The 24674-nt window shown below is 58.9% G+C and overlaps 1 protein-coding gene across 8 annotated transcripts in view; it reads left to right on the forward strand.

Annotated features, from left to right (window-relative positions):
* PLEC (plectin) overlaps nucleotides 1-24674 on the forward strand; it is a 56532-nt gene that overhangs the window by 4819 nt on the left and 27039 nt on the right. Inside the window, exon 1 of one of the 8 annotated variants that reach the window (XM_014797249.2) lies at nucleotides 11842-11944. The exons of 3 other annotated variants lie outside the window; for them this stretch is intronic. In XM_014797249.2, coding sequence (XP_014652735.1) covers nucleotides 11899-11944 — 46 coding nt within the window. In that variant the 5' untranslated portion in view covers nucleotides 11842-11898. Of the gene's footprint in view, nucleotides 1-11841; nucleotides 11945-15091; nucleotides 15754-18923; nucleotides 19229-21549; nucleotides 21792-23230; nucleotides 23395-24674 lie in introns of those variants that run through there. 4 more of the 8 variants (XM_004443022.3, XM_014797250.2, XM_004443024.3 and 1 more) reach the window with 4 other exon arrangements.

The following is a 24674-nucleotide window of genomic DNA, read 5'->3' on the forward strand; positions in this document are numbered from 1 at the left end:
GAGCCCATCCCTGGCATCAAGCTGAAGCTTCCTGTCCTGAGGAGCTATGTTCCCTCTACTTCCTGGGGAGAGGTCTACCTCCCAGGAGTGAGTCTGATGGGTCCCTGGGGGTTTCCCGTCTCAGTGCCCTCTCTACCCAGCTTCCCTGGATGCCAGGGTTGGTGTTGGACACTGGGCTGGCTTGGTCCATGCCTGCCTCCTGGGCTTGGCGGGTGGAGGCTGGTGAGAGGGCAGTGAATGACTCTTGCCTGGTTCCTGCCTGTGGGTGCTGGGACACCTGCCTGAAGGGGACTTGCCAGTGCCATGGTGCAGCTCCCCCTCGTGTGTGGCCCTGGCCCGAGGGCGGCTGAGAGTTGCTAGGCAGGAGAGTGGGTGCTGGCGGCTCCCTGTGCAGGGCCTGGAGGAGGGAGAGCTTCTGGGGTGTACCAGGCACTCCTGCATCTCCTCAGCTCCTGGCTTGAGCCAAGGGAATGGGTGAGGGGCTGGGCTGGTACCTGTGGTCAGGCCAGGGCCACCCCCAAGGCCCAGGTGTGGCCTAGAGGAGGCCAGAGGTAGCCAGGCTATGGACCGTAGGCCTGACCGTTGTGAGCCTCTTGGACCTCCTAGAGGCCTGAGGTCCTGGCTCATCCTGTCCCTGGAGATGGAGGGCTGCCCCCAGTGAGGAGGGGAGGGCATGGCGCCTGATGTCAGCCAGCCAGTGACTGCAGGGGCCTCAGGGTGGGGAGAAAGTGGGAGTGCCCCTCTCTTGGGGCCCAGCACAGCACTAGCTGGCTCTGTCCTCAGGGACCCCTGCCGGGTCCTGCACACCCACTCCCAGTCCATCACTGGGACCGTGAAGGGCTCTGGCTTCTGCCTCCTGGCCTCTTTCCCACACTGGCAGCCACCCTCACCCCACTCTTACTTACAAGATGCACCTTCCCCATCTGCCTCTCTAAAGTCCAGCCTCTTAGCCCCTCACCCCAGTGGCCTTCACCCCCACCCCAACCCCACAACACCTCAGGCCCTACCCTGGACACGGCATTCCCCAGCTCTCCCCCTGGAAATCCCCAATCCTCCCTGCTCCTCCCAGAACATTCTCAATTTCCTGTCTGCCTGAGCCTGTTGCCCCTCCCCATCCTCCCTGCTCTCTCTCCAGGGCAGATTCCTATGGGGCTGAGGCCACTGGGTCCTGTAGCAGGAGAGCTCTGGGTGCCCCATGAGAGGGGCCTCCCGTGCTGAGGGGCTGTATGGGCTAGTGGCTTACAGCCAGCCAGCCAGCCCAGCTGCAAGGGGGTGTCCTGACTCCTGGGTCCCCAGAACCCGGCCTGCGACAGCTCACAGAGGCTGGACCACTTGCTATGCCAGGGGAGCCTGGAGAGGCCTGTGGTCAGGTGTGGGAAGTCAGGGAAGGGTTTGGGGTGGGGGGAGAGTTGAGGTGATACAGGTGAATGAAGGTGAGGGGGTTTGGTGACAAAGGAGCAGCCCCAGCCCCCCAGGTGGTGCTGTGTGCATAGAGCTGGAGGCTTGTCCGCGGGGTCAGGGCACAAGGTGCAGGGCAGGGAGTGGGGAGTGGGGCTAGCCAGGAGGGCCTGGGCAGCCGGGGTAGAGACCCAAGGTTGTTCCGTCAGGGCTTAGAGCGGAGTGGCAACGGTGTGGAGGGTAGGGCTCGGGGGCGCTGACAAGGCTGCTTCAGTGGTCCTGGAGGGGGCAGTGGGTGTGAGGGGGCAGAGGTGAGTACCGTTGGTGACTGGGTGGGTGAGTGTGGGGCAGGGCCTCCAGGCAGGGGGCTGGGGTAAGGAGCCTGCAGGAGGCAGCCACCGGGGAGACCTGCATTCTGGGGAGAAGGTGGGGCTGCAAAGAGGCCTGGGGAGTGTCAGGTTGTCTGCAGGGCGTGTGCCGAGCAGCGTCCTGTGCTTTCTTCAAGACTCAGCTGGAGGGGCTTCCCCACCTCTCTGGAGGCCCTGGGCCTGCCCAGAGCCATCATGCCTGGCACCCTGCTCACGTGTCCCACCTCTCCTGTCCTAGACTCTGCTTGTGGTTATCTGTGGTTATCCCTGGTACCTGCCCCAGGCCCTCAGCCAGTGTTTGCAGGGTGCTTGCGTGGGCGAGCAGGTGATAGCGTGGGGCATCTCCTTTGGTGGCCAGAGCTCAGCTGGCAGGAGGGGAGGCTGGCAGTTATTTGGGGCTCTTTGGAGAGGAGTTTTGGTCTGTATTTCTGTCAAAAGTAAACCGTGCTCCAAAACAAAATGACCCAGCACCATGGAAGTACATAGAGAACGATGGTGGATGTCACCCTTCTGGCCCCCAGTCTCGCTGGCTGGGGTGACCACAGCTTGTGTGTATGTGTGTGTGGGTGTGTGAGAGAGAGAAAGAATTCAATGGTTTTGAGCATATTAATAGACTTGTGAAACCATCGCCACAATCAACTTCAGAACATTTACATCACCCAGCCCCTGGCAAACACTGATCTACTTTTAGTCTCTGTGGATTTGCCTCTATTGGACATTTCATATAAATGGAATCATACAAATTTGTGTCTGGCTTCTTTCACTTAGCATCGTGTTGTCAAGCTTCATCCATGTTGTAGCGTGTGTCAGTACTGCATTCCTTTTTAGGGTGGAATAATATTCCATGGTATGGATGGACCACATTTGTTTATCCTGGTGACAGTTAATGGACATTTGGGTGGTTTCCATCATTTGGCTATTGTGGATAATGCTGCTATGAACATTGCATGCAAATTTCTGTGTGGACATGTGTTTTCATCTCTCCTGGGTATATACCAAGGAGTGGAACTGCTGGATCATGGGTAATTCTATATTTAACTCTGAACTGCCGGATTGTTTTCCAAAGCAGCTGCAGCATTCTACATTGCCATGAGCAGTGTATGAGGGTTCCGGTTCCTTCACATTCTCACCAACACTTATTATTATCTGCCTTTTTGATTGTAGGCACCCAGTTCTAGTGGGTGTGAAGTGGCATCTCATTGTGATTTTGATTTGCATTTCCTGATGGCTGATGATGTTGAGCACCTTTTCATGTGCCTATTGGTCGTTTGTATGTCTTTTCAGAAATGTCTCTCTAGATCCTTTGTCCATTTTTAAATTGGGTTTTTATCTATTTATTATTGAGCTGTAAGCATTCTTTATGTATTCTAGATACAAGTCCCTTATCAGATAGGTGATTTGCAAAAATTTTCTCTAATTCTATGGGTTGTTGTTCTACTTTCTTTCTTTCTTTCTTTTTTTGGTGAGGAAGATCAGCCCCGAGCTAACATCTGTTGCCAATCCTCCTCTTTTTGCTGAGAAATATTGGCCCCCGGCTAACATCCGTGCCCATTTTCCTCTACTTTTATATGTGGGACACCTGCCACAGCATGGCTTGATAAGTGGTGTGTAGGTCCACGCCTGGGATCCCAACCCATGAAGCTCAGGCCACCAAAGCGGAGCGCGCGCACTTAACCGCTATGCCACCGGGCTGGTCCCTGTTCTACTGTCTTGATGGTGTCCTTTGTAGCAGTAAAGTTTTTAATTATGATGAGTCTAATTTATCTATTTTTTTTCTTGGTTGCTTGTGTTTTTGGTGTCATGTCTAAGAAGCTATTGCTTATTCCAAAGTCATGAAGATTTACACTTACGTTTTCTTCCAAGAGTTTTGTAGTTTAAGCTCTTACATTTAGGTCTTTGATCTGGTTTGAATTAATTTTTGAGTATGGCCTGAGGTAGAGGCCCAGCTTCATTCTTTTGCATGTGGATCTCCAGTTGTCCCAGCACCGTTTTGATTATAGTTGTAAAGCTTATTCTTTCCCCATTGAATGGTCTTGGCACCCTCGTGCTTTTTTTTTTTTTCTAATTTTTTTTCTTTCTTTCTTTATTTTTCCCCCCAAAGCCCCAGTAGATAGTTGTATGTCATAGTTGCACATCCCTCCAGCCGCTGCATGTGGGACGCGGCCCCAGCACGGCTGGAGAAGCGGCGCATTGGTGCGCGCCCAGGATCCGAACCCTGGCCGCCAGCAGCGGAGCGCACGCACCCAACCGCTAAGCCACGGGGCCGACCCCCTCGTGCTTTTTGATAGGTACTAAATATTCCATTACATGGAAGTACCACAATTTATTTACCTGGTCCGTACACGGACATTTGGGCTTATGGTAAAAATGATTGTATTTCTCAATTGCTCTCCGGCATAGATGAGCCCAGTGGATACAAGGCAGACTAGTTCTCCAACCTCTTGCCAATTGATTGACAAGACAATTCTAATTTGTTTTAATTTGCATTCTTTGTTATTAATTATAGTAAGCATCATTTCATAGTTATTATTTGCACTTTTTCTTTTATGAGTTGCCTATTCAAAAGCGTTGTTTATTTCTGTATAGTGTTTTTGTTTCTTTTTGAATTATAGGAGCTCTTTACATATTATGAAAATTAACTTCCTTGTCTGTTATAAATGTTTTCAAAATTTTCTCTGTTTGTTACTTTTTTTTTTTTTTTGGTGAGGAAGATCAGCCCTGAGCTAACATCCATGCCAATCCTCCTCTTTTTGCTGAGGAAGACCGGCTCTGAGCTAACATCTATTGCCAATCCTCCTCCTTTTTCTCCCCAAAGCCCCAGTAGATAGTTGTATGTCACAGTTGCACATCCTTCTAGTTGCTGTATGTGGGACACGGCCTCAGCATGGCCGGAGAAGCGGTGAGTCAGTGCACGCCTGGGATCTGAACCCGGGCCGCCAGTAGTGGAGCGTGCGCACTTAACCGCTAAGCCACGGGGCCGGCCCCTGTGTGTTACTTTTTTAAAGTAAACTTTTTATTGAAGTGTAAAGTTCCTACAGAAAAGTGTACAAGTTACACGTATGCAGCTGAGTTAAATTTCACACTTGCCTTGTGACCGGTGCGCATACCACGAGCAACTTTCCAGCCTCTTCACAGTCCCTGGTGCTGCTAGTTGCTCCCCTGACGTCTGACCCCAGGCATCAGTTTTGATCATTTGTCATTTAATTCTGTCTGTGGTGTCTTTAGCCATATCAACTTTTAAAATTCGCCAGTCTTTTGTTTTATGACATCTGGATTTTATGTCATGCTTAGAACGGACTTCTTTTATAAAAACATTTGCTGAGAGTTTCTTCCAGTCCTGGGGCATGTTTTTGTTTTCTAATGTCTTCATCTTTGATCTATCTGGAGTTCGTTTTGGGCTGAGGTATGTGGGAGCCTAGGGTGTCATGCTCAGGGCCTAGACATGGGTTAGTGGGTGATAAAGAGCATTTTAAATATCTCCTCTCCTGCCAAACTCAGGGCAGGGTCCATGTCCTGCTGCACCTCTGTTCTGTGGCAAGCATGGCTTGAAAATTAGCGGCTGGATGAGAGGGAAAAGTGGACCCCGAGCCGGACCCCTGTGGGAATGCTGCCTGGGGTGAAGACTCCCTGGGTGCCCCCAGAGAAGTTGCCAAGGAGAGCCCTGGTGGTGGCGGAGGGCCGGGCGGTGGCAGTGAGGTGGAGAGCAGCTTGGGGGTGGATGGCATTTCTGCGACAGGGAAGGTACAGGAACAGGAGTTTAGCCTCCGTGTGTATCGATTGGAGAGGAGACAGATACACATGTGGAGATGCTGGAAAATGCCAGACTGAGCCGGGAGAGACCAGGCTGGGGACAGTGCTTTAGGGCCCTCACCAGGAAGAGAAGAGGCCCGTGCTCTGAGCCTGGGCACAGGGAAGCAGAGCAGGGGGCCAGGGCAGGGGCAGAGCCATACTGCGGGGTCCTGGCAGCCCAGTGAATGGGAAGGGGTGAGAGGGCCGCCTGGGCGAGAGGTCTTGAGCAAGGTGAGGCCTGATGAGGCCTTGGTGATAAGGGACATCGGGGACCTTGGTGAGACCTGGTGGAGTAGTCAGACTGGAGGTGCTGAGGAGTGTGTGTGGGGGGAAAGGGAGATGCGAGGCTATGTGGGAGTGAGGACACCCTCTGGGATGGAGTGGTGACCCAGAGGCTGTGCTGTCTGCAGAGCACAGCCTTGGCAGAACACTGGCCTCAAGTCTTTGGGGAAGGGGTGGCCTTGGCCCAGAGGGGCATCAGTGGCCATCGGGGGCACGGGCATTGCTGAGTGACCTCTCTCATTTACCCAGCCTCTGTGTGGATTGTGATTGCCCCTTGCCACCGAGGGCCCTATGGTTCAGAGGGGTGGAGACTTCCCTAGGATGGGGCTGTTGGGCTCCAGGGGAAGGAAAGGTGTGGGTGATGGTGCCCCCTGGCCTCAGTTTCCCCAGTGAAGCCTGAGGGGAGCTGGCAGCAGAGGGGCCAGGATCTGGGCATCTTGAGAAGGGACTCAAGGAGGCCAGCGAGGGATGATGCAGGTGGGGGCCAGATGCCTAGACCCTCTGTGGCATGAGGCCAAGGGCAATGCCCAGAGGCAGGGAGATGCAGGGCTCGGAGAGCTGCTGGTGGGTGGTGAGGTCAGGGTCTCATGAGGGGGCGTGGGCTGGGTCATCTGGTGGTGGTCAAGGGTGATGGTGGACCAGGTGGAGGGGGAGTCTGGAACTCCTTCTCAGGTGATGGGAGCAAGATGCAGCGTGGAAGACTTGGGGCACTAGCCTGCAGGGCCTGCTCTCCTTCTCCCTCCCTCCCTTCCTTTCCTCTGGGGGAGCTTGGGTCATGGTTTAGCTGTGGAAAGGTTGTCCCAGCTGGGTGGTCAGCCCTTGGCAGGGACCTTTACTGTGCAAAGGGGATCTGTGACCAGGAAGAGGATGGGGGGGTGGCATTCTGCTGCCCACTCTGGTTTCTGGGGTGGGGGCAGATCCAGGGCCAATGCTACAGGGAAGGAAGGGCCTAGAAGGACATCTTGTGTGGCTGGTCTGGAGTCTGGGAGATCTTGGGCAGGCTGGTAGGTCACGTAGGCTGGGGCAGCGCTGGTGCCCGAGACAGTGTGGATTGGGGAGACCCTCCACAGGAGGCAGGGTTGGGGGGCTGGAAGTATGGCACTGCAGGGTGCAGAGGTGAGGCAGCTGGTGGGAAGCCAGAAAGAGGCGGGTGTCTCTGGATGTGTGGCTTTTATGAACTTTATTCCATTCTTTTTTTGTTTTCAAATGAGTGTGTATTTGGAACTTTTGAAATGTATGGTTTTTTTCCTTTATTATTAAATGAATGGCTACAGGGGAAGCTCATAGCACAGGTACAGGATTAAGCCTCAAGAGACACAACTGAGCTTCATTGTTATTACCACCACAGGAACTCATGGTTGTTTCCAGAATACAAAGAGCCCCCAAGAACATGCCTGGTATGAGGTTCCTGTGGCTGCCGTAACAAATTGCCACAATCTGGGTGGCCGAAAAGAACAGAAATTTGTTCTCTCACGGTTCCAGAGGCCAGAAGTCCAAAGTCATGGTGTCAGCAGGGCGGTGCTCCCTCTGACGCTTTAGGGAAGATTCTTCTTGCCTCTCCCAGCTTCTGGTGGCTGTTGACATTTCTTGGCTTGTTGGCTGCATCCTTCCAGTGTCTACCTCCATCTTCAACATGGCCTTGTCCCCTGTGTCTTCTCTTCTGTCTCTTGTAAGGACACTTGTTATTAGATTTAGGGCCTCCCTGAGTAATCCAGGATGAGCTTATCTCAAGATTCCTAACTTAATTATCACTTCAAAGACTCTTTTTCCCCAATAAGGTAACATTCCTGGATTCCAGGGATTTGGAGGTGGACATATATTCTTGGGTCCACCATTCAACCCACTGCAGTCTGCCCTCTGGCCCCCTGAAATTCGTGTCTGTCACGTGCAAAATACATTCACACCATCCCAACATCCCAAAAGTCTCAATCCATTACAGCGTCAACTCTAAGTCTAAAATTTCATCTAAATCTCATGCGCTCAAAAGTTCCAAGTCTCATCTAAATTGTCTAAATTAGGTATAGGTGAGACTCTGGGTATGGTCCACCCTGGGGCAAAATTCCTCCCCAACTGTGGACTTGGGAAACTAGAAAGTAAGTTGTGTACTTCCAAAATATAATAGTGGGACAGGCATAGAATAGACATTGCCATTCCAAAAGGGAGACAAAGAAAGAAAGAAAGGGGTCATTAGTCCCAAGCAAGTTTGAGATCCAGCAGGGCCAATTCCATTAGGTTTGAAGGCCTGAGAACTCTCTTCTGTGCCTTGTTGCTCTACTCTCTGCACCTCTGGCTCTGCCTGCCTCTGCCTCTGTGCCCACAGCTCCACCCTCTGGGCCCCGAGGCTCTGTGCTTAGAGTAATTTTTCCTTTTTCTTGAAGGGTAGCATATGTTTGAAGCTCCACCACCCCATTTCCTGCCTATAGAATCCCAGAATTCCAACAGGCTTCCTTAGTTTTATCCTGTCTCTGTCCTCTTCAGTCCAAGCTGGCAGTGTTTCTGCTGATACAACATTCTCATAAACCTTGTGGGTCTCCCATGTATATCACAGGGGTCCACACCATTAGACAGGAGGATTCTCCCCAGATCTTTTCTGGATGACCCCTCTCTATTCCTGGCTTCTGCTGAGATAGTTGAGTGGACCTATGAGTCAGACATCTAATCTCTTCAGCAGAAGGTTGTCCCTCACACCCTTGGCTTTCTCTCCAGAGCATGGTTTCCTAACAGTGAGTGTCCCAACATGAGCATCCTCTGCAGTCTCTATAGACTGTGAATTTCCCAGATCACCAGTGCTAGTTCCTTTTTTGCTTAACAGTTCCTTCCACAATTTATGTCTTTCCTCCTGCACTTTACTGTAAGCAGCAAGAAGAAAGAAGTCACATCTTCCACACTTGGCTTGGAAATCTCCTCAGCTAAAGATCCAAGTTCATCACTTATAAGTTTTACTTTCTACTCCACACTAGAACACAGTTCAGCTAAGGTTTTATGAGGATCACCTTTCTTCCACTTTCCAGTAATATGTTCCTCATTTCCTTCTAAGTCCTCACCAGGCACATCTTCAACATCGATACTTCTACCAACAGCCTGTTCAAGGCTATCTAGGCTTTTCCTATCATGCACCTCAAAATTCTCCAGCCTCTTTCCATTACCCAATTCCAAAGCCAGTTCCACACTTTTAGATATTTGTCATAGCAGCACCTCACTCTTGGTAACAGAATCTTTATTAGTTTCCAGTGTCTGCCATAACAAATTACCACAAACAGGTGGTCTACAACAACAGAAATTTATTCTCAGAGTTCTGGAGGCCAGAAGTCCAAAATTAAGGTGTTAGCCTTTCTCTGAAGGCTCTAGAGAAGAATCTTCCTTGCCTCTTCTAGCTGCTGGTGGCTGCTGGCATTCCGTGGTGTGTGGTGGCATCACTCCCGTTTCTGCCTCCATCTTCACATGGCTTTTCCTCTGTGTGTCTCTCCTCTTCTGTCTCTTATAAGGACCCTCTTCATTAGATTTAGGGTCCACCCAGGTAAGCCAGGATGATCTCGTCTCGAGATGCTTAACTTAATTATGTCTGCAAAGATCCTATTTCCAAGTAAGGTCACAGTTGCAAGTACCAGGGATTTAGCTGTGAACATATCTTTTTGGGGACCAGCATTCAACACTCTCCGCCCAGGTCACCCTGCGTGGTTGGTTGATGTATTGTAAAACTTCTGCATCTTTCTGTTTTGTGCTGCTTGTTTTAAAAAAATGTACACAGTGTTTTGTAATATACTCTATTTATAATTTTGTAATTTAACGTTATGAAGTATTTTAGACATGTAACTTCTTTTTACTTAATGTTACAACATGGACATCTCTCTTTGACATTAATTTACAATAAAATATTCCTTCGTGTGGTAACCATGTCATATTTAAAGTAATCCCCTCTCATAGAACATTAAGGTTATTTTTGTTTTGTTTTGTTTTGTTTTGTTTTTTGGTATTGGAAACTGCTGCAGTGAACAGCTTTGTAGCTGGATCATTGTGCGTGTCTATGACTTTTGTTAGAAATAGAATTTCTGGGTCAAAGAGTATGCAAAATTTAAGCTTTATCTACACCAAGATACCATTTTTTACCTGTCAGATTGGCAAAAATCCAAAACCTGGATTTCTGGATTGTATTGGTGAAGCTGTAAGATCTAAGAACACAGTGCGCGTGTAAGAGTGGACAGTGGGAACCAGCGTCCTGGGTGCCTGTTCAGTGCCAGCTCTCACTGGAGGAGGCTCTCCACGGGCAGACACGGAGACCAGCAAGGTGTGGGGTAACCGAAAAGCAAGGGTCAGAACGATGCATGTGAGATGTCGCTTTTTGTGTTAAAAGGGGGAAAACCAAGAACCAGGTTTGTATTTGCTTGATTTTACATAAGGAAATTTCAGAGGAATAAACAGGAGGCCAACAGTGATTCTCACAGTGTGTGTGGGTGGAAGGGAACAAGCTAGGAGGGAGAGCTGATGTCCCCCATTTGTGCCTGAGAGGGCTCACTCCCTACACCTGCCCAGCACCCAGTGTTGTAGTTTCAAACAAACAACAGAACCTTGCCAATCTGATGTAAAATTATGTAAGTGAGTAAAGGAGGCAATTATTAACAGAGTAATTGAGTGGGGACAGCATGAGGGTTGATCAGAAGTGCAGTTAATGTAAATGCATCGGTTAACTTGGGGGGCACTGGTTTTGATGTTGAGCCTCTGTATTAGGGAACACGAGTCTCCCCATGGGGCTGTCTCTTTCTTTGTGCATGTGAGGCTTTCTGCACTTAAGTTCTGACTGATTTTTATTTATCTAATTCCACAGTAGCTTATATCTTGCATTGCTAATGAAGGGTTTTTCCCGTTATGTTTTTCTATCTAGTTATTGCTGGCCCGAAAGAACTCTCTTGGGTCTTTTAGAAGTGTATTTGAAGCTGGCCACTTTAACGAGCTCTTGCATGGGTTCTGATAGGGGGTCAGTGGAGTTTGTTAGGTGCTGAGAGGAGCAGAGGCTGTGACAGGAGAGAGCACTAGGGTGGACTCTCTCTACCTTCACATACCTGGATCCAGCTCATGGAAGGAAATGAAGCTGCAGGCTCACCCTGACCTGCCTGCCTCCCACTGGGCTCAGGAGGTGGTGGAGATGTTGACCAGTGGACAGATTGGAAGGTGGAGCCGCCAGGACCTGTGGGGCTGGCTATGGGGGGTGATGACCTCAGGGGGTTGGCCTGAGCCACTGGGTGGTGGATGGTGGTGCACCCACAGAGCTGGGAAGACAAGAGCATCCCACCACAAGCTCTGACAGGATTTGCTGAGTGTGAGAGGCAGAAGCTGGGGCGCAGGGTGGAGCCCCACTGGACATGTCATCTTGGGAGTCAGAGTATAGCGGGCATCTTGAGTCATAGGACGGGGTGAGGTGGCCCAGAGGAGCATGTGGGAGGACGAGGGCACGCGGCCGGAGGGGAGAGTGCCGCGGGCAGGGGCAGAACCCCTCCCTGGCATGGGAGGTGGGGAACTGAATCCTTGTGGTGAAGGGGCTGGTCCAGGGTCATGAGGCACGACCGCGGGCAGGCCTCCAACCTCTGCTCTGGTGGGATCCGCTTTCCCTCTGCACCCAGGGTGCTGGCTGTGGAGGTCGTCCAAGGCCCAGACCGGTGAGTGTCTCCTGTCGGAAGTGGGTGTCCGTGGCTTCGAGGCCAGGGAAGCCACGTGCACGAGCGGCCCAGAGGGCACTCTGAGGGTGGCCATCGGCGGAGGCTTGGGGACTGTGGGGTGGGGTGGGGTGGGCAGGCCCAGCTCTCCTGGATCAGGCCTGCTGGCCTGGCAGTCCGGCTGGAGTTAGCAGGGTCAGGCGCCAGGGAGGTGGGGGCGGTGCACAGCCGGGAGCATGCGCGGGGGCGGCCTTGCCCTGCGCATCGATCAGCCGAAGCCCCGCCCCGGGCTGGCAAGCCCCGCCCCGCGCCTCCCGGCTCCTCCCCCAGGCTGCGGCTCTGGCCTGGGCAGTGCGGTGCGGGGCTGGACTCTGCGTGGCGGCAGCGACGCCGCCCTCAGTACCGGTGGAGACATGGACCCCTCACGAGCCATCCAGCACGAGATCAGCTCCCTCAAAGGTGCGGGCCGGGCACAGCGCCCGAGCCGGGGGGCGCCGACCGGGCAGTGACCTCTGGCTGGGTACATCCCCCTGCAGGGCAGCGGTCAGCGTCCGCTGTCCCAGGGGCACCTTTAGGGTTGGGGAGCTGGAGCCGCGGGAGACCCCAGGCCCATGCCTCGCCAGAGCTCCACCTGGTGCGGGATCTGCCCTGGGCTGGCGGGGGCTGACTCCAGCCGCAACCCTGCAGCCCTGCAGCCCTGCAGCCCTGCAGTGAGTGTCGGGGGGGCGGGGCGGACTGCGGCAGCGGCAGGGGGCGGGGCGGAGGTGGGAGCTGGTCATTGTAGCGGGTCAGCCCCTTCTCTCCTCCCGGACTCTGCCGAATCCCCGCCCCGCCTGCAGCCCTGCTGCCCAGCGTGCGAGGGGACAGGCAGGGCCGTGGGGACCACTGTGTGGAGGCGCCAGGCGGGCTGGCCCCGGGCTAGTCCACACTGCAGCTCTTTGTTCTGGGGTGGGGGGCTGGGGGCTGCCCGAGGCCCCCGACTGGTTGCCTGGAAACCTGGAGGGGCCTGGAGTCGGGGGGAGGGGACCTGCCCTGCCTGCCCGCCCTGGCTCTCCCAGTGCTGAATCAGCAACTTCGGCTGCAGTTCCTGCAGGGTGGGGGCAGGGCAGAGAGGGGTGTTCTCCCAGCCCTGGGACCTGGGGGCGCGCCCCAACGCAGGCGCGGAAGGCGAGGGTCAGGAGGAGGTGTGCAGATGCAGGCGAGGCTGGCCAGAACGTCTTGCTCCAGGTTGCTCCCTGCTCCCCTTCTCATCCCCGAGGGCGCCCAGGCTGTGAGAGGGAGGGGGATTCCTCAGCGTGCCCTGCTCGCTTTCTTGGAGGCCCAGGTTGGTGCCTTCTGCAGGGGATTGCATGGGGAGTGCCGGGGCTGAGTGGGTTGGCCAAAGACCCGTGCACGCCTGTGTAGAAGGAGGAGAGACCTTAGGTCCAAGTGTCTGAGGGGCCTTAGAATGTGGCTTGGAATCATTTTGGGAGGGCGGCATGGGGATTAGGTGGGGGAATCATACCAGAAAGGTGGCGTGGATGTATGGGGTGGACAGGGGCGGGGGGAGCGCAGGAGGTGTGTGCGGGGCTGTGGGGTGCGCATGGGGGGAGCGCGGGAGGGCTGAGGGACATGCCAGGAGAGTAGGCCTTCTGTGGGCACAGGGCTGGGCCGGGCCACTGGCCTAAGTGCTGGCCTGGACCACAGCTGGTGTTGGTTCCCGAAGCCACAGTCTAGTAGCGGGAGGGTCCGCAGGCGCTGCTGGGCTAAGGGGGCGTGGCCGCTGCCCACTCCCGCCCCTGCGGTGTGTCTGCCCTGAGCCGAGTGCCTCACCCTGCCGGAGCCGGGCTCCTGGTGAGGCTGGCCCCCTTCCTGCCTGGCTGGCTGTAGGGGACAGGGGGAGGGACAGCGATGCCGCAGTGAGCTGGCGGGCAGGGCTGTACGAACAGTTGGCTGTGCCTTCAGTGTTTCCACCGCCACCTCCGCCACGAGTTAGCGCGCGCTCGTTTGTGACTGTGTGTGTGTGTGTGTGTGTGTGTGTGTGTGTGTGTGTGTGTGTTGGGGGCGCTGTGTTTGGAGCCGGCTCTGCGGTGCCATGGCAACGGCCCCATAAACCCGCCCCCATGAGCTGCTTGTTGGCCGCCTGCCCTCCGGCGCCTCCCACCGTGGGATCCCCCACCCCCGCCCTATTTATAATCGGTTCCCGGGTTAGCCGTGCTTGGTGGGAATGGGTGTGTCGGCTTGGGGGAAGGGGGAGAGGGCGGATCCGGGTGTGGGTCAGCGTGGGAGAGGGGGTATTGGGTGGAATGGGGCAGGCACAGGATATCCGTGGTTGGAGCCTCAGTTGTGGAGACGTGGGGGTGACTGATGAGTGTGGCTGGGCCAGGCTCCAGGGCCCCCACGTGGAGCCTGCAGCCCCTTCCGCCATCCCGCTGCTGGCTCCCCTTTCACTCGGCCCCTAACCCTCTCCTAGTGTGGTGTGCCTCAGACCGCCCAGGGTCAGGGTGTCTTCGTGTTGGCAGGGGCGGCAGGCAGGGGGTGGCAAGGCCTTGGTGACTTTGATTCCCTGTGGCAGCTGAGATTTTCTGGCCTCCGACAGCTGGCTTGGAGAGTGGTGGAGGCCCCTCTCACAGCCCCCCACCCTCTGCCCTGCTCAGAGTGCTTTGGGCTTGAAGCAGACTGCTTGTTCCTGTGCCACCCTTGATCTGGCCTGGCATCAGAAGTGTTAAATAGGGTGGCCACTGTCTCTGGCCTGGCATTTGGAGGTAGGGGCTCTGTCCCTTTGCCTGTTTGATGGACAGCAGCCAGTGGTGTCTGTCCGTGTGCTAAAAGCAGCTGCCCCTGGTCTTTCCCCTCAGCCCTCTTCCCCCCACGAGACCCCAGCTCTCCTCTCAGACCTCTGCTCCCTGAGACCCCAGCTCTCCCCTCAGCCCTCTGCCCCCAAAGACCCCAGCTCTCTCCTCAGCCCTCTGTCCCCAAAGACCCCAGCTCTCCCCTCAGCCCTCTGCCCCCCTGAGACCCCAGCTCTCCCCTCAGACCTCTGCCCCCCCGAGACCCCAGCTCTCCCCTCAGCCCTCTGCCCCCCGAGACCCCAGCTCTCCCCTTTGACCCTCAGGCCTCAAGTGCCCCCGGGGCTCAGACAGCCCAGCAAACCCCTCTTTAGATCCTTGTGAATCCATGAAGCCCTGAGACCACAATCCTGAGTTGGGTCCCTGGCCTGAGGACCCCTCCTGCCCTCCTTGCTACCCACTTCCCTTCTGCCTGTTCTGCCACGCTCTTTAGATTGTTGGTCTATAGCTACTCCTGTCCACCCTCCCTCTAGGCTTAGGAACCTTGAAGGAAGTGTTTAGAAACTGCTGTAATTTCTGACGTTGGAGCCGTGGGGCCTGGGAGGGGAGGGGGAGTGCTGTGGGGGTGGCCACGACTCCGAGGTACCCCCCACTCTGTGAGGGGCCCCGCTGGCTGTGGGTGGGAGGGGCCGCCCATGCTGCTGAGTCAGAGGGGGCCGGCCTGGGCGTCCTGGAGGGCGGGCGGGCGGGAGTCTCGCGCAGGCCTCGGGCAGGCAGCAGCGCCGGCAGGAATCGCACCGAGCCAGGCGCCACCACAGCCCCGGAGCCCGCGCCCTCGAGCTCAGGGCCGCGGCCTGCCTGCCCAACAGGCCGACCCTTGTCACACTCTGTGCCGAGGGCACCTCGTTGCACCTCTTGTCTGTGCCCCGCCCGCTGCCCTCGCCTCACCGGCTCCGGCAGCCATGGTGGCTGGCATGCTCATGCCACTGGACCAGCTTCGGGCCATTTACGAGGTGCTCTTCCGGGAGGGCGTGATGGTGGCCAAGAAGGACCGGCGGCCCCGCAGCCTGCACCCCCATGTGCCCGGCGTCACCAACCTGCAGGTCATGCGCGCCATGGCCTCCCTGCGGGCCCGGGGCCTGGTGCGGGAGACCTTTGCCTGGCGCCACTTTTACTGGTACCTCACCAACGAGGGCATTGCCCACCTGCGACAGTACCTGCACCTGCCTCCTGAGATCGTGCCTGCCTCTCTGCAGCGTGTGCGCCGCCCTGTCGCCATGGTGATGCCCGCACGCCGCAGCCCCCACGTGCAGGCTGTGCAGGGTCCCCTGGGCTGCCCGCCCAAGCGGGGGCCGCTGCCAGCCCAGGACCCTGCCCGTGAGGAGCGGCGGGTCTACCGCCGGAAGGAGCCTGAGGAGGGGGCACCTGAGGCCCCAGTGCTGCCCGCCACCCCCCCAGGAAACCTGGCGAGGCCTGGCCCAGAACCTGCGCCAGCCACAGGTCAGCTGCATCCTGGCCCCAGCCATGGGGTGGGAACACCTGATGGGCCGGGGTGGGCAGTGCGTGTGCGGGAGCTTTGCTGGAACCAGCAGGTGGCGCTCTCTCTGCCTGAGGGTGCTGGGTGCTCTGGTGGTGGACCCACGTGGCTCCTCCTACTGGCTTGAGAACCTTGGGGTGGGTAGGCCAAGGAGGAGCCAGCGGGCTGCTGCCAGCCCATCCCCAGGCACGCCCTGGGGCTAGGGGTGGGGAGGCTAGGGGTGGGGCTTGTGGCACCTGGACTGGCAGGAGCAGCTGTTAGCACAGCCCTGCCCCACACCAGCTCAGCCCTGTCCCCAGTGCTGCCCTCGTCATACGCCCCCGCTGCCCTTGCTCACCCTGCTCCCGGTCCCAGTGGCCTGTCTGCCCCAAGGCCCTCTCTGCATGAGGCAGGGGTGTGCAGAGGAGGTGCTGGGATAGGACAGGGTATACCCGCTCTCCAGCAGTGTGGTCCAAGCAAACTGCCTGACCTTTCTGAGCCCTGAGTCTGTCCAGTGCTGGTGACACCTGCCTCCGTGGTTTTGTGGCTCTGATGCTGTACTGTGACTGAGTGCTTGGCGGCTTGGGGGTGGTGATGCCCTGGGGGCAGTGGGTTGGGGGGAGAAGAGCAGAACCCAGGTAGGAGCATTGCTGGCAGGCCAGAGGCCAGGGTGTGGCAGGTGCTGTGCCCAGCTGAGGGTCTAGGCAGACCCTTCCCGGTGGGAGCTGGGTTCCAGAGGATGCAACAGGTCCTGTTGTCCCGGGGGTTGCTAGCGACCCCTTGCCATGCCCCTTCTCTGTGGCATCCCTCTGTCCCTAAGCACTTCTGTTGGCAAGACCCAGGTGGGCAGATGACACATGTCCCGTGCAGCCTGAGGCTCATGCATGCACTCTTGGAGCCCGCTGGCCTTGGTGCAGACTCGGCGAGGCCTGGGTCCCCCAGCACAAGGCAGGCTTAGTCCCTGCTTCGCTTTTTGTGTCTCACCACCTGGGGAGGAACTTGTTCTCTAAGGGGCTGGGAAGGGGCCCTGCGGTGAGGTTAGCAGGGTGGGCAGGAGTTTGCCAGGTGAATGGAGGCCGGGGAGGTCATCTCCCAAGGTGCTGAGCAGGAGCCCCAGTTCTGGCCTGGTCTGGATTGGATCTGAGAAGGCCACGCCATGGGAGCCCATCTTGGGGTAGAGAGGCGGCCTCCGGGCTCTTGCTGTGGCCTTGAGCAAGTCGTGTGGCCTCCCAAGCTCCTGTTAAGGGGGTGATGGTGTCTCCCACAAGGAGACAGAGTGCTTGGCTGGGCGCTTGGTCAGCACTGACTAACGTCCAGTGGCGAGGTCCCGGCCCAGGGGGCCTTCTACCCTGCCTTCCCCTTGCTGGTGCCCCTGCCCACCCTCAGTGGTTTGGCAGACCAGTCTTCTCCGCCCCCTTGGGTCATGGGCGTGGTGAGTGCCAGCCTCTCCCTCCTTTTCTCCCCTTCCTTCCTTGTCTGTGGCCAGGCTGGGTGGCTGGGTGGGCAGTTGGCAGCAGGGCCAGGAGGGAGACTGGGTGTGGCTGCAGTGGCAGAGCAGAGGGCGCCCCCAGCCCTGACGGTGACTCAGTCTTCCCTTCCCAGCTGCAGCGGTGGCAGCTCAGAGTTTCCAACAGGAAATGAGCTCCAGCTCCCGCCTGAGTCAGGGCCTTCGGGTGTGGGCTCCCCTCCTTCCGCTCATCCCTCAGGGCTGAGCGCGGGACCCAAGGGCTACTCTCACTCCAGGAGGATGCCCAGGGCGCCTTGGGTGCCGGGTGTGGTGTGGGGCTGTGTCGTTGTCTGCAGGGATTGTGATGGCTCCACACTCAGGCTGGGGCTAGAACCGTCGACTTCTCAGTTTTAAAAATTATCAAGTAATGAACCACAGATCCCTTCCTTCCCCACAACGTCGCCCCTCTCCAGTCAGTTGGCAGAAGGGCGAGGTCAGGAGCCTGTGGGGCCAACTGCACTGGTCACCAGAATGGCCTTGGTCAAATGGGCTGCCCCTGTCCGTCCAGCGCTGGCTGGGGAGCTGTGGATGCTGCAGGGCAGTCAGGTGTCCCTGCTGTACCTTGGTCCCCACCCGTGAAGCCCCACTCCGTCCCTGTGCCCTGGTGGTCTGTTCGTTCATGTGGGAAGGCGTCTACCTGCCTGTTCAGCCACATACTGGCCTGACCTTGACCGAGCCCCTGGCCTGGAGAGCGCCTAGCATCCGGGGGTGAACTGGATGAGGAGCGAGTGATGGGGAAGCAGCTTTAGGAGCAGTCAGGGAGGGCCCCTCTGAGGAGGTGCCTTGAGCTGAGCCATGAGCTATGAGGAGGTCTCTGCTCCACCAAGAGCAGCCCAGCAGAGGCAGGGACAGAGGGAGGCCTGGTGGGGGGAGGGCGAGGATGCGGGAAGGCCCGTGGCTGTGGCAAGGAGTTTGGGTTTACTTTGTGTGGTGGAAAGCTGGTAGAACGGGTTTTACATATGAATTTCATTTATGTTCATTATTAGTGCTTTGCCGGGCTCAAAATTCAGAACGAACTGAAACATTTAGTGAGAGAAAGTACCACCTGAACGCTCTCAGCACGTCTGCTTCAGAGGCATTTTATCCATCATAAGCAAGTGGCCCTCGAGGACATTGCTTCTCTCCACCCTGCTGTGCACCACGCCTCCCTCGTGGCACTTGCCCCAGGGGGGACAGAGGGGACTTGGAGGCAGCACATATAGCTGCCCTGCTCTTTTTCATGGCCGCATAGCACCCTGCATGGGACCTGTGGGTCCAGGCGTTTTGCAACACTCGCTAGCTTTGAGTCTGGGTCGTGTGTTTGAGGGGCTATCTCTAGGAGGACTCTGGTAGGTCTTTTAAGCGGGGTTATGGCAGGATTAGATTGCCTTTTCCCAGGGCCTGTGGTGGCCGTGTGAGACAATGTGTAGACGAGTGACAGAGAGGCAGAGACACAGTTAGGAGATGTCACGTTAGCCCAGGCTGGAGGCCATGGTGGCTGGGATGGAGCTGGTTGTGGGGGATGTGGGCGGAGGAAGGGGCTGGCTGTGGGGATTAAGGAAATGAGGGTGTTGAGGAGCGATGGGGAATGCAGGACTGGTGGGGCCTGTGGGCTGGGCTGGACCGGGCAGGCACAGTAGGGAAGACTGGTGGGCCCTGTGGCTATGCCTGAGGGCTCAGGGATTTCGGGCAGGCTGGTCCACTGCACCCCTCTGAGCTGGTCTGACCCGTTGGCCCACTGGGCTTCGGCTCTGCTGGGCTCGCTGACTCAGGGGTGGCCATGAGGAGGAGCCACGGCTCCTAGAGCTGGGTGGGGAGGCCGGGGCATGAGCGAGCCCTTCCTCTGCCTCCCACCGCTTCTCTCCTTCCTGCCTTCCCCTCCCTTCCCCTCTGCCGGCTCTTGGAGCGGCCTGGCCCGTGCTCCGCGGCCATGGACAGGTACAGCATGGAGGAGCTGATTCAGCTGGTCCAAGGTAGGGCAGGGCCTGGGTTGAGGGGCTCTGGGCATGCGGGAGGGAGGGACTATGCCTCTGGCTGGGCTGGGCTCTCCCAGGCAGCCTGTGGCTGGGGCCCTGGTAGAGCTGAGGCTGCCTGCCTTCCCCTGGGAGTTAGAACTCTGGGATGCAGGGATGAGCACGGCTCCCTCAGAGCTGCCCAGGGCTGTGTCTGGTGTGGGAAGGAGGCATCTGGAAGTGGCAGGCCCCTGTCCCAGGCCTCTGTGGGGTGTGGGCTGCCCACTGCCCTTGAGGGGCACTCTCGCCTCCAGGAGCCATGCCTCCCCCTGGCTCCCCTAGGCTTCCCCCAGCCCCGACCGCCGCTAGAGCTGGCCACTGCAGGCCAGTCTCCTTCAGAAGGGAGTTTCTGCGAGGCTGGCGAGCAGGAGGCTTGGGTGGCCCTGCTGGGCCCGGCCCTCCACCCCTCTCCTCATTGCCCCTCGTCTCCCCACGTGGACCAGGGTGTCCCTGCCCTGATGTTCAGAGGCCAAGTGTGGTTTGCTGTGCTTTGCTGCAGGCTGACCACGCTTGCCAGAGAGACCACCTGTGCTCAAATCACAGCCTTGTGTGATGTGGGGAAGCTCCTCACCCTCTCTGTGCCTCGTGTGACAATAGCCTAGGACTTCACAGCGTTCTCTGAGGGTTAAATAGGATGGTGCTGGACACACAGGAAGTGCTAGAGAATGGGATACAAATCCTTACATTTAGTCCTCAACCCTCTGCTGCCGGGGCCTGAGAGGGTCCAGGCTTCTGGGAGGAGAGGGTCAGGATTGTGACCTCCCACGTCCTGTTTCCTGGGGGCACTGAGGTCCAGGGCAGCCCAGGATGTGGCGTGGGCCTGTCTGCTGACGGGGCTTCTGGCCCCAGGACTTCCGCAGACCAGAGGCTGCTGGGGTTCTGGGGTGGGGCCAGGGCAGGCTCCAAGAGTGGCCTGGGGGCAGGGAGGCACAGCCCCTGTGCTGGGGGCCTGGTGTTCACGTGGCCCAGCCCAATTTTGGGCCACCTGGGTCTCTGGCAGGTGGTATGACCTTGGGGAGGCTGTCCCATCCCTTGGGGCCAGGTGTTGTGTTGAGGGGCCCTCTGGGAGAAGAGAGCAGTGCCCTCTTGCCCGTGTGGCCTTTCCCTAGTGCACCCCCATCGCTGTCTACACCCCTTGGGATAGGAACCCCTGAGCTGAGCTCCGTGTGCCAGTGCTAGGCCTTGTTCCGAGGAGGCTTCTTATTATTAGAATCACCGGTGGGAACCTGGGGGTGGGGTGGGTGTCGGGTGGCGCCTCCCAGCCAGACTGGACTCCAGCGAAGGCCGTGGGCCCGGGTGCCCTCGCTCTGCACGTCATGTTCTAAGTCTGGACAAATGACGGGCCTTGCTTGCCCTCCTTGGATATTTATATCCCCCCGGGCCCCCTGCCCGCCCCTCCCCTCCCCCATGGACACAGGCACTGCTGCTGACAGCAGCACGGCCGTGCCCTCCTCCCACCGCGCCACCGCCACTGCCGGGCTTGCTGCCGCCTCCGAGGGGCCTGTGACCCTCCCCACACCCTGCACCCACTCCCTGTCTGCCCTGTGGGCTCCTGCCACTGTCCTCAATGAAGATCGTGCCGGGTAGGTGGGATAGCCTTTGAAAGCCTTGTGAGAGCCCAGCTGGGGCCAGGGCAGAGGGGCAGGGGCCGGGGACTGGAGGGCAACGGGTTCTGTCCTTATTTCCCTGGGCACGGCCTGCTTCCCAGGCAATCACTCCGGCCCCTCCCTCTGACACTGTCCACTGTCTCACATGGGGGGATGTTGGGAGTCCGGGGGGGTGCTTGTCTTTGAGTGTGGTTGGGTCAGCTGTAAGCCTGGGGGGCCAGTGAGGGCTGGGGTGCTGGCATGCATCCCCCTCGGCGCCTGGCAGCTGTCACCAGAGGGCACCCTTGGAGGCAGAATGGGGTGCTCTGGCACCTTGGTCACCCTTCTTGGTGGGGGCAGCGGGAGTGGGGGAGGACTCATGCTGAGGCCACCCAGCTGTGCTGGGGGTGCTGCGCTTGGCCCCAAGTTGCAGCAGGCCCCTCCTCCTGGCGGGTGTGGCTGTGGGTAAGCAGGGGTTAAGGCTCCAGCTAACCTTGAGCGTGATAGCTCTGCGTAGGGACAGCTGAGCTGGGCGCCTGCGGGAGGCGGGAGGGGAGCGCCGAGTGGCTGAGTGGCCAGGAGGGAGGAGGGAGAGGAGGCAGGCAGGAGCACAGTTGGTGCATAGGACAGGACTAGTCCAGGGCGCCAGGCAGATAGTGCGGTAGGGCGGTCCCCGAAGGCGGGGCGGTCCCTGGCCCCAGGGTGCCCCCCCGCGCCTGCCCTCCACGCAGGGAAGGGAGGGGGCTGCCAGGCCTCACGCTGCCGGTTCTGAGGGGAGGAAGGGCGGCTCTGCCTGCTCTGCCCACAGCCGTGTGGCCCCAGAGCCATGGAGCCCTCGGGCAACCTGTTTCCCTCTCTGGTGGTCGTGGGCCATGTCGTCACCCTAGCTGTGGTGTGGCACTGGCGCAGGGGGCGCCAGCGGGCTCAGGACGAGCAAGGTAAGCGCCTGGGCAGCTGTCGCCAGCCGCAGCCCCTGCCAAGGGGTTGGGGGCGGGGCGAGGGAGGGGCTGCCTGTCTCCCGCCTGCATTTCCCTGAGCCCTCCCCTTTGTGTCCCGGAGCTAAGCACCAGCACGTGATGGGAAAGCAGCAGCGCCCCCCCTGCCTTCCACCCTGCATTGAAGACCCAGCCTGCTTCCCTGGGGTGGGGCCGGGGCGCCGTGGCTCCGTCAGCCTGGAGCATGGGCAGAGCCAGGGCATCCCCTCTGAAAGGGAGGCCCCTCCCCAGTTGCCAGGGACAGGGTGAGCACAGGTGACTGTCAACACAGAAACTGCAGCTGGCAGGTGCAAGGCGGGTGTCCTGGGGCGGGTGTCCTGGGGCAGGTCTTGGGAGAGCTCTCGACCTCCACTGAGGTGGGCTGGGCCTGGGCAGAGCCTCCCGCCCACAGTGAGAGGTGAGGCAGGTGCCTGAGCGCCCTCTGCCAGGGCCCAGGACTGCACAGGGCGTGCAGCCAGGCCCGCTCTGCCCTCCCCTGTTCAAAGTCACTGCTCTGGGCTACAGCCGGGGCGGCAACCATGCCCAGCACAGGACCGGGTAGGGCCTGCCTCCGCTCTAGTGAATGGAGCCGGGTGGTGCCGCGGAGACTGGGCTTCTGGCCAGAGGGACTAACCAGGACATGGAGGTTGTGCTCAGGTCTGTGCCCGTGCAGGGCTCGCCTGTGGTGGGGGTGGCCAGGGCTGCCCCGGCAGGCCTGCTTCATCTTAGCCTGTGTGCCAGACCCACTGGACCTGAGGTCTGAGTTAGGATGAGGCTTTTAGGCGTGGCGTTGGGGGCTGGGGAGCGACTGGTGACTCAGCTGCAGGGACGTTCAATAAAATGCATAAGCCAGGGCTTCCCCCTCTGGATTTGGGCCCTCCCTCCCTCGCCCCACTTTTGTCCCCTGTCCCGACGTGGGGAAGGGGCTCCCCTTCAGCCATTGTCCTGGCCTGCTCCCCGCCCCTACTGCCCTGCGGTGCCCCTCCGTGCGTCTGTTCTCAGCCGGCTGCTCCCGCCCCCACGCCCTCGCCGCAGCGTCTCCCGCGCATCCTGCCGGGAGCGGCCTCCTGGTGCACGTCAATCTAGGGGAGTTTCCCGGCGCCCGGGCGTCCCCCGGGGCTCCCCTCTGCGCGAGCCTGGGCACCCGCGAGTTCCCAGGCCCCTTTCTCCTCGCGGGCAGCCTACCCCTGCCCTAGTCCCTCCCGAGCGGGGTCTTCTCCCTCCAAGTAGGGGCGTGGCTTCCTGGCCCGCGCTGGGCGGGGCGCCCCGCCAGGGGCAGGTTCTCCGGGTCTGGGCCGCGCGCCCGCCGCCGGCGTCGGGGGAGGGTGGGGAGCGCAGCGCCGGCGGCCTCGCAGCGTGGGCTGGAAAGCAGAGGCAGGGCGCGTCCTGCTTGCTGTCCTCAGTGGGCGACCCGGGGCGGCCAGGCTCATGGCTGCGGCCGGCACATGGGGGGCGGGAGGTGCCTTCGCCGCAAAGGAGGAGGTTGTGCTGGAACGGCCGTGCTGGCTGGACGGGGGCTGCGAGCGAGCCCGCAGGGGCTACCTCTACGGGCAGCTGTGCTGCGTAGGTGGGTGCGGCTGAGAGGGGTGGTGGCGCGGAAGGGGGCACCAGTCTTCGCTGACAACTGGCGCCTGTACCGGGAAGGAGGTGGTGCCCAGCCCAGGTGCAGCCCCGCCCCGCGCTCTGCTCCGGAAACACCTGGGGAGGAAGGCGGGGTGAGGTCGCCTCGGCCCCATTTGTTTCCTCTCTGGAGATAGGGGTGGGGAGGTGGGCGGGCTGGCCTGGGCTTTAGGCCTTGGATTCTGGGCACTAGGCAGTTGGCAGTCAGGACGGTGAGGAGGGAGGGAGGTGCTGAGGGCGGGGCTCCGGGCCTTCAGCAAATGGGGCTCTCCTTGGCCAGCGGGGACTTTTTTCAGTCTATAGGCTTCCCACTCCAGGAGCGGCTTCCGTAGCTAGGGGAGCTCTAGCCTGTTTCCACATCTGTAAAAGGGGGCGATGATACCCCCAGAAGGCCATGGGCAGCTCTCCGGGACACTGGGCTGGTGGCAGAGGGTTGGGTGCTGGGGCAGCACGGGGGTCAGGCAGGTGTGCGGGAGCATCAGTGCTGGGGCGAGTGTGTCCTGAGGAGGGCCAGCTGAGCACGCTGCAGTGTTGGAGGAGCCTGCGTGGCGTGGCTGGGGGCCACCGGGCTGGGCCAGCCTGGGAGGGATGGTCTGTCGGTTTGAGGGTCTAAACAGGATGGAAGGGGAGGAGCATCTACAGCAGAGGGGAAGGGGCCGGCAGGCAGGCAGGGCTGGGAGCCAGGGGTTGTGGAGGTGGGGGAGAGGATGAGCTCTGAGACCCTGGGAGGAGCTCAGGGGAAGGAGGCACCAGAGGCAGGAGGGCTTCCGGGAGGAAGGGTGCTGGTGCTGGCGCTGGAGGCAGGCCCCCACCTGGGGCAGCATCCCTGGAGGCCCCTTCGTGGCAGAGAGAAAGCTGGAGGAGGGGCCTGGAGTGGGGGCTCCCACAAGTCTTGGACGTCAGGCTGTCTCCTCCGGGTTCCAGCTTCTGGAGTTCTCTGCTCCCACCTCCTGACCTGCTTCCAGGAGTCTCTGGTGTCTGTGCCCCTCACCAGAATGACACCCTACCCCTGCAGGCAGGGACCCTGCCTCCCTGTTACTGCTAGACTAGCCCAGAGCCTGCATACAGTAGGTGCTCAATACAGGGTTCTTGAACTCTGGACAGCTGCTAGGGTGAGGGGTTCTCTGAAGAGGCATTTCTCCAGGCTCCAAACCTAGGGAGGAGCCGGGTGGGTGTGTGAGTTCTAGGCGTGCACTGTCCTGGGAGCGCTACCAGTGTGGGGTCAGA

Source organism: Ceratotherium simum, chromosome 23 (assembly GCF_057802395.1).
Source record: "Ceratotherium simum simum isolate JZ-2026a chromosome 23, ASM5780239v1, whole genome shotgun sequence".
Taxonomy (NCBI): Eukaryota; Metazoa; Chordata; class Mammalia; order Perissodactyla; family Rhinocerotidae; genus Ceratotherium; species Ceratotherium simum.